The sequence below is a fragment of the Candoia aspera genome, chromosome 1 (assembly GCF_035149785.1).
Source record: "Candoia aspera isolate rCanAsp1 chromosome 1, rCanAsp1.hap2, whole genome shotgun sequence".
In the NCBI taxonomy this organism is placed as follows: Eukaryota; Metazoa; Chordata; class Lepidosauria; order Squamata; family Boidae; genus Candoia; species Candoia aspera.
In genome coordinates, this window is record NC_086153.1 from 173,283,713 (window position 1) to 173,293,930 (window position 10,218).

The 10,218-nt window shown below is 46.7% G+C and overlaps 1 protein-coding gene across 1 annotated transcript; it reads left to right on the forward strand.

The window, feature by feature from the left end:
- Nucleotides 1-763: 763 nt before the first annotated feature.
- On the forward strand, nt 764-9,842 carry FZD5 (frizzled class receptor 5). The gene has a single exon (XM_063317936.1). The coding sequence runs from the start codon at nt 1,602-1,604 to the stop codon at nt 3,321-3,323; it is 1,722 nt and encodes a 573-aa protein (XP_063174006.1). The 5' UTR covers nt 764-1,601; the 3' UTR covers nt 3,324-9,842.
- Nucleotides 9,843-10,218: the final 376 nt, after the last annotated feature.

The window sequence follows — 10,218 nt, forward strand, 5'->3', positions numbered from 1 at the left end:
GTCACTCTACAAGGGGGATAAGGCAAAGCTGCATGGGACAGGACAGGCCCTCTAGGCAGGCTGGGGAACCTCCAGGCTCACAGAGAGGGAAGAGGCACGCAGGCTGCCCAGGACCACTTTCAGGAAGGAAGAGGAGCCACTGCCCACGTGAGCTGTGTGTAGGCTACTTGGGAACATCGGGCTGGCTGGCCATTTGGAGGAACAGGTTGCTGGGCTAGCAGGACCTATCCTATGGTTCAACTGGGTCTTTATCAGGGCCTCTGAATTCGCCCGTGACTCTTGAAAGATCAGAATAAACTATAATATTGCAATCACACTTTTGCTCCATTAGCCTAACTGGCAAACCAGCATTTGGAAAACGTAACAGAAGGAGATGCGATCCGGCATCCGGTCGTGGATGGAAAGCCTCGTCCGACCCTCCCACCGCTGATAGACTGTCTCTGCACGGAGAGGCTTCATTATGGCGATCAGTAGCCTGAGCGGACCTGCCTACCATAAACCTGTTTAATCGCAGCTAGAGCCTCTCAGACCTCTGGGGGCTACGAATTCCAAAGGTTCGTCCTGCCCCGCTGGCCGAGGAAGCCTTCGGCTGCACCGTCTCCCCGGGACTGCCTGGCTGCAACTTCCTCCCTCGGGGGAGGCGAGGGGGCGGCCCCCGGGCTGATCTCTAGCCCGGGTGGGCGGATCCGGGAGGCGGTCTCGCAGGCCAGGCATTAGAGCGCAGGTGGCTCCGGCTGGGAACTCCAGTCGCCTGCGGTGGTGCTTGGCGGGCTCCGCGCATCGAGGCGGACGGGAGACGCGGACCGCAGCGTGGGGTGCTGCCTTCCCCGCCAGTGGGGCGCCCCGGCGGCAAATCTTGGGGGTTTGCGCTATCAGGGAGCACGTTCCCGGGCCCGGGAGGCGGCAGGAGCCCGTCGGGTGGTAAACTCAGGGGGCGATTGAAGCATGGGGAGTCCGCTCCGTCTCCGCGCGGCCGCTCCTGCGGCGTGGCCGGCCGGCCGGCTCCAGGGCGCGCCAACCGGCGCAGGGCCCCGCTGACCAACTTTCCCCTTGGGGATAGGAACGGAGCGGGAACAGGAGGACGCGCGCCAGCTGCCCTTCCAGCCGTCCCCCGGACCCGATCCAAGCCTGCTCTCCGCGCGGGATCTCTCCGAAAGGACTTTTGGACCCTGCCGAGGGCGAAGTTAAGCCGAAACTTTTCCCAGTGCGGTGGGTGATCCAGCCCTCTCTCTGCGCTGAACTTCCAAGCGGAGAGCGAAGGAGCGAGGGGCCTCCACGCTGGCTTGTTATGGAGTTCGCCTGCCTTTTTTTTGTTTTGTCGGGTTTTATCCCCCGCATGCACCTGCCTTGCTGGAGCAGCGAATCCTCCGCGGAGTTGGCAGCCACCGCTCTCGACATGGAAAGACTCGGGGTCCTGGGGCGGGGAAGGAAAGCTGGTTGGGGGGGCCTCGGACGTTCTCCAGGACCGCGCCACCTGTGAGCCCCGCTCCTCCTGCCTTGGAAGTAGCCGGAGGGGTTGAAGCGAAGGCAGGAACCGCTCGGGAGGAGAGCGAGGTTGGCCTGATCCGCGCCCTCTGCTCCGCGTGGCCCGTGGCCTTGCCATGGCCGGGTTTTGCCCTGGCCTGAGAGACGCCTTGCTGAGCCTTCTGCTGTTCCTGCTGAAGGCTCCCGTTCCTGCTCCCGCTGCGTCCAAAGCCATCGTCTGCCAGGAGATCACCGTGCCCATGTGCAAGGGCATTGGCTACAATCTGACCTACATGCCAAACCAGTTCAACCATGACACCCAGGATGAAGCTGGCCTGGAAGTGCACCAGTTCTGGCCCCTGGTGGAGATTCAGTGCTCTCTGGATCTGAAGTTTTTCCTGTGCAGCATGTACACTCCCATCTGCTTGCTGGACTATGCCAAGCCCCTGCCTCCCTGCCGGTCGGTGTGTGAGAGGGCCAAAGCTGGGTGCTCTCCTCTGATGAGGCAGTACGGCTTTGCCTGGCCCGAAAGGATGAATTGTGACAAGCTGCCGGTTCCGGGAGACACGGAGATGCTGTGCATGGATCACAACCAGACGGAGGCCACAACCTTGCCCCCACTGTTTACCAAGCCCACCCGCTCCTCCAAAGGGATCCACAAAAACCTCACCCCCCTAACCCGTGGGGACTGCAAGAGAGTGTGTGCCTGCAAAGAGCCCTTAGTCCTCATCTCCCAAGAAACCCACCCGCTCTACAACAAGATTGAGACTGGCCACGTGCGCAATTGTGCCATTCCTTGCTTCCAGCCCTATTTCACCCAAGATGAGAAGACTTTTGCCACCTTCTGGATTGGCTTGTGGTCTGTCCTTTGCTTCATCTCCACCTTCACCACAGTGGCCACCTTTCTGATTGACATGGAAAGGTTCAGGTACCCTGAGCGCCCCATCATCTTTTTATCAGCCTGCTATCTCTTTGTATCCATTGGTTACATCATCCGGCTGATTGTGGGCCATGCTAGCGTGGCCTGCAACAAAGATTACAACCACATACACTACGAAACCACGGGGCCTGCGCTCTGCACCGTGGTCTTCCTCCTGATCTATTTCTTTGGCATGGCAAGCTCCATCTGGTGGGTCATCTTGTCTTTTACCTGGTTTCTGGCAGCTGGGATGAAGTGGGGGAATGAAGCCATTGCTAGCTACTCCCAGTATTTCCACATGGCAGCCTGGCTGATTCCAAGTGTGAAGTCCATTACTGTCTTGGCCCTGAGCTCGGTCGACGGGGACCCAGTAGCTGGCATCTGTTATGTGGGCAATCAGAATGTGGACAAGCTGCGGGGCTTTGTCCTAGCTCCACTGGTGGTGTACCTTTTCACCGGGACCATGTTTCTGCTGGCTGGTTTTGTGTCCCTCTTCCGAATTCGGAATGTGATTAAGCAAGGGGGCACAAAGACTGACAAGCTGGAGAAGCTGATGATTCGCATTGGGATCTTCACCGTCCTTTACACTGTCCCGGCTACCATTGTGGTGGCCTGCTACATCTATGAGCAGCACTACAGGGAGAAGTGGGAGATGGCTCAGAACTGCTCTTGCCCCGGAGACACGTACAGACTGAAGCCTGACTACGCCATCTTCATGCTCAAGTACTTCATGTGCCTGGTGGTGGGCATCACCTCCGGGGTTTGGATTTGGTCAGGCAAGACTCTGGAGTCTTGGAAGCAGTTCACAGGTAGATGTTGCAGGGGAGGGAAGCCTGTCAGCGCCACCATGTACAGCGAAGCCAACATAGCACTGACAGCAAGGACTGGGCTTCCCAGTTCGGCTTCCTACCACAAACAGGTCCCCCTGTCCCACGTGTGAAAAAGCTGGTCAGGTGGGGGGCAGGCAAGCACCATTCATCCCTGGGCCCAACTGGAACCTTCCTGCAGCTCTGCTCGTTGTGGGACTCCTGGGATTGCCTCCGGTCTAAGAAAGGGGAGGGGAAGGGGTAATGCACCGGTGAGCCAGAAGATCTTGCCTTTGGCCAAGCGCTGAGACTGCAGGGTTGGTAGAAGGCTGCTCTGCCCTTGTGTAAGGTGTGCTTAGCATCAAACTATGTAGGACGGGAATTGGGTAAAATCCGTCCCCAGACAGAGCTTGAGTTTTGCTTTTTGATAATGGAAAAAACCCTTGGAGGCTGCAGGGGAGAGTGAAAGGACAGCAGTGGGGAGGATGAGGTACTTAATCCTTTCTCTTCAACCTGTTTTACTCAAAATTAAACTCCAGCTCTTTTTCACCCTTTTTGTCCACTGTGAGAAAAGCAGCTCAGGATGAGCAGATTACTAATAACAAGAAACCTAAAGTTTAAGCAATTCCCGAGTTCCTTTTTGGCAACTATCCTTTTGTGCAAGCAAGCAACAGTGCAGGTATGTACATGTTTATTCAGAAGTAAATCCTGTAGCCTTCATGGAACTTAACCCCAACTGAGAGAAGATAGGATTCCACTTCACATAATACTTAGTCTGACTCTTGGTAGGCATCTGCTAGTTACTTTGAGAAATGATCCTGCAGTCAGTCATTGTTCATCCACAATGTTCTAGTAATGTGGTCTTATTTTTTACTGAAGCTACAGATTCAGATTGAAAAAACAAATGGAATCAGTTTAAAATGTTCAGTTGTGACATCAAGACTCAGCAGAGTCCAGGTTCAGATTTTAGTTTTGGCTGGCATTCAATCTACCTTCATCCTTTTTTGTCCAGATCTCTGCCAGGTCAAATGCCAGACAGTCACCTAAGACATGGAGGTGAGTGTCTCTCCTGTGTTGATTTCCAAATGATAATAGGAAGGGCAACCTAAGATTCCTGGGTGGTGCTGACTCCAAGCCCCATCACGTACAGACCCTGCCCATGCCTTGCTCACAGCCCTTGTTGTTCTCTTTGCAAAGGGAAATATGTGTAGCTCTAATGGCCACAGTCTGGCCATTACTATTGCATGTTCTTAACTTAGCAAGTGTTTGAATGCAGTCCTGCTTTCTTTGCAGTAGACACAGCAATATATGCAGTGTAAAATATTTTTTTAAAATGATTTTTTATTGAAACTTTTAAAAAAAGTTAAAAACTAATCCCAACTCATATAGAGTAAGGAAGAACAAAGAAAAAGGAAAAAAGCAAAGAGAAAGCAAAAAGTGCATGAAAAGAAAAAAAGTTTTAAGAAAAATAGAAAATAGAAAAGAAAGATAAAAGATACAAGGAAGTGGCTTCTGATATTCTTCACAGCAGTTATAAGTACAATTATATTTTAACTTCTCTCTCTAAAGTTACATCAAAATACTCTTTTTATAATCTATCCTGTCTAATCATCAAAGCCATAAATCACAAGTTTTTTTTTTTTTCATTTTTATGCAAAAAGTCTACAAGAGGTTTCCAGTCACCAGTAAATGCAGTGTAAAATTTTATGAATGAAAGCTTATTCACGCTTGACAGAGAGGGATGCAAGCAGCATCTGGCAGGAGATAAGCAGCTTGCTTGCTTCTCTGCTGAATGCAGGGGGAATTGGTTGCATGTAAAGTGGCAGCAGTGCAGCCTGAAGATGGGAGACATTTTCACTTCCTATCTGCCACCGATTGGTACAAAGTTCTTTGCTGCTCAGTGTTAATGTTTGGCTGTCAGGCAGGGACAGGGAGAGCAGTTTCCTAACCCTTCCCCACCCTTCCCTTAGAAAGCAGGACCACAGTTCATGCCTGAAGACTGAAACATCTGCAGGCAGAGCTCATTCTGATCTCACTTTTCAGAGGGTGGTCATCATATCCTTAAGCAGTTTGTAACCTTTCTGAAGTTGCCATCTCTTCCTAATGTGAAACAGTATTAGCCACAGCAATGATCAACAGCTGGGAGAAAAGTCCCTCTTCCGTTTCCAAATGTTAGCACTTTAAATATACATGGAGTACATTGCATAGCTTTGGAAAGCAGATAGCAAGTTTTTCCTCTTTTTTAAATAGGCTATTATTTCTAAGGATGGTTTATACCTGCATGCCCATGGTTTGACTTAACTGGTCACAAGTTTCACTCCCTGTTCATTGAGGCTGTGGTTTTATGCAAGCTGACCACAGAATTAAGTCTAATTGACTTCGGAGGGGCTTACTTCTGAGTAGACATACATATGTTGCTAGAAATGCTTGACGTTGGCTGATTCACATTCCCAATTCTTGAGGAAAATATTGCAAACATCCCTGATTCTCTTTCTAAAGTTGCCAATATTTCTTTGGTGAAGTAGCCTTGCTTTTTTTTAATTACTTTATCGATTATTAATAATCACCCTGCACTTTAAAGTTTTCACCTGAGCCTTCCTTCCAAGGATCTCTGCTGTTTTCCAAGAGTTTTTGTCCAGTAAGTCAGCATGGCCTGCAGCCCAAGGTCTCTGTGGCCAGGGCACTTGCCTTGTGCGCTGAGGAGAGAAGGGTATCTATGACCTTGCTAGGACTCCTCCTGCAGTCTAGGGGAAGCCTCACCAGTACAAGGTCTCCTTTGCTGTTGGGATACTGTGGCTGGAGGCTGCCAGAATGAAGAATCTAGCTTTTCTTTTCCAGGAAGACCTCACGTGCACTCTGGCCATGGTTAACTAGAAGCAAGTGTGCCACTTGAAAAGGTCACATCCGGTTCCTGGAGCAGATGGTTATGGCACTGAGGTCAAAGATTCAGTGCATTCCTAAAGCAGGAGGAGCCTGAATGGAGGTTAGACCAGGGGGCTGCAGAAACCTGGCCACAGATATTGGGGCCTGGACTGGAGTTAGCAATACTTTGCCCTGTTCCTCCTGCTGGGACAGAATATTGATGGTCTTTGTTAAAGGTTCTACCACTGGTCAGTTCTGTAAGTAATACATGAACTAGTCCAACTGGCTTCTCCAACTGCAAGCAGTAACTCTCCCATTGAAGCAACTGCCCAGAAAGGAGCCCTGCATTTTCTCAGTTGTGTGGCACTTTAAAGACCACTGAGGATATTACGGCAAAGGTCTTTGCAACCTTGAGTCCACTTCATCAGATGCTTCAGATGGTCTCCCACAGATGCAGTTTAAGCTTGGGTGGACTATATGCTTGCAACTGAGTATCCCTTTTCACTTACATGATGAACCGGACTCTAAGCCATAGCAGCTTAGGCAACCTTTTTGTTTTTTTCCTTTAAGATTGCCTAAGTCTCTTTATGGCTCTTATTTCATTGAATGATTTACAGGTCTTTAATACAACCCAAACAATTACTGATAAAACAGTTACAGGGTTTTTGAGGATTACTTGGGTTATGGAACTGAAATCTTAAAAGACTAATGTAATTGGAGCCCAGGTGCTGCTTTCTGAGCTAGAAATGGCCCTAGATCTCTCCGGGAAGTGGCTGGCTCTGAAGGAGCTTTCCATAGGCAGGGTTAGTGACCTTAAGTGCTTGCAGGATCCATCTCTCTTCTTTTGCTCCTGGGAAGATCCCAACTTGGATTAAATTGCAGCAACCGTCAGCTTCGTTGAACTCTAGCAACTTGCCTTCAGCCACCTTGTGTCATACCTGAAGGAGGAAATCTTAATCTAGTGCTACTTTTCACTGGTTACATAGCATATATGCCTTCCTTATTTCATGTGGTGCTGTTTTCACTTCTCTGTTTAACAAAGTATGCCTGGATTATGAGGGTTAAGTAGAAGATCCTGCCTTGAAGGCAGAGAAATAATTTTTTTGGCTTCTTCCAGCCCGTAGTTCTGACATTGTGGTGCCTACTCACCAGCGCACAACAGAAAAAGATGTAGAAGGCACAGGGCCTGAATGTTTAGTATTGAACGGAGAACCATTCTAGGCCATACTGCACTGAAGACATGTAGAGGTGACATTTGAGTTCAGTTCTTATGATGCAAGACCTGGCTGCCTGGCCCTGGCATGTTTGAGAGACTGTCCCATTCAGTTTAAAAACAGGACTGTGTTGGACCCATCACCTCTGTGTTTTCTGAATTTTTATTCTGTATTCAATAGGTTGACTTTTCAAGAAAGATTATGTAGAGCAGTGTCACTAATTAAATAACTGGGAGAATTTCATCTTTATGCTTTCTGATTTTCTTCACTAAGAATCAGTTTTGAATAGGAGAGCTTTGTTCACCTTGACAGTTGTTCTAAAACTTGATAGCACTAAATATTTACATCACATAGAATTGCATTAGGCAGTTCTGCATTAAAAGTGCCCTAAACTCGATTGATTACTTTTTGCCATGACTGGATTGTTTTTTGGGGGTTCGTTCAATCTTGTCCAATTCTCAGAGACTGCCTGGACAAGTCCCTGCAGTTTTCTTGATTAGAGACGCTTTAATCAACTCTTACTCCATTATTCAGATTTATTTCCTACTAATGGGAATGTATAGCAAAGATGCTTTCTTAGAACATGTACTTCAGATTCACTGTCCTTTCTTAGGTGGGAAAGACTTCAGCTTAACAATTCTTGAGTAGTATAAATTCATGCTTAAAGAAAATCAGAATCCACTCTCATAGCCAAAGTTATGACTGGAATAATATTGATTTAAAATAACAAAATTGATTTGTTCTACCCACTAGTTGTTTGGTGCGTCAACCAAAATTCAGACATTTGAGAAATCTGGAATTCCAAATGGAATGACTTGTGTGGGCACATGGGACCCTCAAACTAGAGCAGTTGACCCACCCTCAACTGTCTGCAAAGATCCACATCATTACTGGACAATAACCACTTTTGTTCCTCAGCAGCGTCTTGGGGCCACCCAGCCACGTGGACAAAGAATAGTTTTTTTGAGTGTTGCCAGCAAGTTAAATCTGGCTGTTTTATATATAATAAAAAGGGTTTGGAGAAAATTCTTAGCATCTTCATCTCACTTATCACACTTCTTTTCCCAATCCGCTGTGTATTACACAAAAGGAGGCAGGGAAAATACCACCCATTCAAGCATAAAATTGCTCATCTTGCAGCACCTACTTGAATTAGATCAGATGTGTCCAAGTTATGAAATGGCCGGTAGGGGCAATGGCTCTATTAGGTGTCTTGCTAAGTACTTGAAAGTCTCCTTTTAGCCTCCCATGTGAATGGCAGAAACATTTTTCCTTAGGGCCCTGCTAGGCTGCTGTGCATCAAGGGTCCCTCACCATCCAACCGCACCAGTGTATTTTCAGACAACCCACACAGTGCTTGCCAGTGTCCCCACCCCACCTGGTTTTAAGTACATAGTTTTAATGGAAGCCTGCACAAAGGAAATGGCTGTCTGCCGATGTATTCGCATCTACCATCTACCCTGAAGCTGGGGCTGGAGCAGCCTCACAAATTTGCTTTCTGTCTGTTGGGTGTTTGGTGATGGGCCCCATAAAAGCATAACAAGTTGGTGACCACATGAGCCTCCTTATGTGGCAGACATTTTTGAAGAATACCTAACATTTTCCCAGGATTTCAAATAGACTTTTGGCCCCAAAAGCTAGAGCACTAGAGTGATTTTTGTGAGTTCTAATTCCAGGTGTAAATGTTTGCCTGAAAATATCCAATCATACATGTTTAATAATAGACACCATATATGTACAATTAGAGCAGTTTGAGTTTTTGTCCGGTGGTAAAATAAGGCCACTCATAGAAGGTGACATGATCCATGATGATACCCTGGACAATCTCATGCTGACAGGGAAAGGCTACAGCAAAATTAGAACAGCATTCAACTCAACTTAGTTAAAGTTTAGTTGCACACCTTCTCCCCCAAGTTGTGAAGTTGGGAGCGGAGCACATGTCCATCCATAGAATTTAATGGCTGAGGAGGGCTTTGATGAATCAAAGTTACATACTTGGTGTTTTAGGAACATTGCTGCTCCCTGTAAGAAAACTGAAAAGGCATGGTTTAAAAAAAAAGATGGAAAATTAACAAACAGTACCCAAAGTTTTATTCCAATGTAGAAGACTGTCAAGTACATTATTAGCTTTGACCATTAAGGGTTCTTCTAACCAAGGTATTACAGGGTTTCTTTAAGACTGAATTGCACCATGTAGTATAATATGTAAATAGCTGTATAGTTGTCTTCAAAGAAACAAGTTTGTATATAGTGAATCTCTGGTGTGAATGTTGGATACGGGTTGGAAGAAGATTGTATATTGTTGTTAAACAATTCAAAAACTGTAGATGACAGGATGAAAGTTTAGGGCATTAAATCACTGTACTTAAAAGTTGGATTCATGCTTAGGTCATACTGCTCTTTCAATTGTGCCTTGTGGAAATGAAGTTTTTACATATTACTTGCAGTATGATTAACACTGCCATGCCAAAAGGTTAAACAGATACATAAAAATTATGTTAAAAGCTTTAAAAAAAAGAAATAAATGGAGTTCAGTCTGTCACCTTAATAAACAATTGAATGTAATGATTGACATCATATTTAGGAGATTATTGTTTAATATGGGACCATGAACTGGCTTAAGTTTTTGAAATATGGCTTAGGTTATTTACTGCTACAACACAATAGACAGTATTGTTCTAAAAAATGTGGATCATGGCCTCTAGAATTCTGTATCAAAGCCCAGAACTGGTGGTGAAGGAAAAGCACAAGCTAAAAAAGACAATCAAAGAAGTGACCCAACACAGTATTTGTTGGGCTTGGTGGTTCAAGAACCCCATACCTTACATATAGATGCACATTCTGTAGTTTGAAAATATGAAAAACCAGACAAAATATTTAGATACCTTACTAAATACAGCAGGCATCCCTTCCTCAAAGTCAAGCATAATTGTGTTATGTTTTGTGATTATGA

Coding starts and splice junctions, on each gene's coding strand:
- FZD5 (XM_063317936.1), top strand. CDS start 1,602: ATGGCCGGGTTTTGCCCTGGCCTGAGAGACGCCTTGCTGAGCCTTCTG.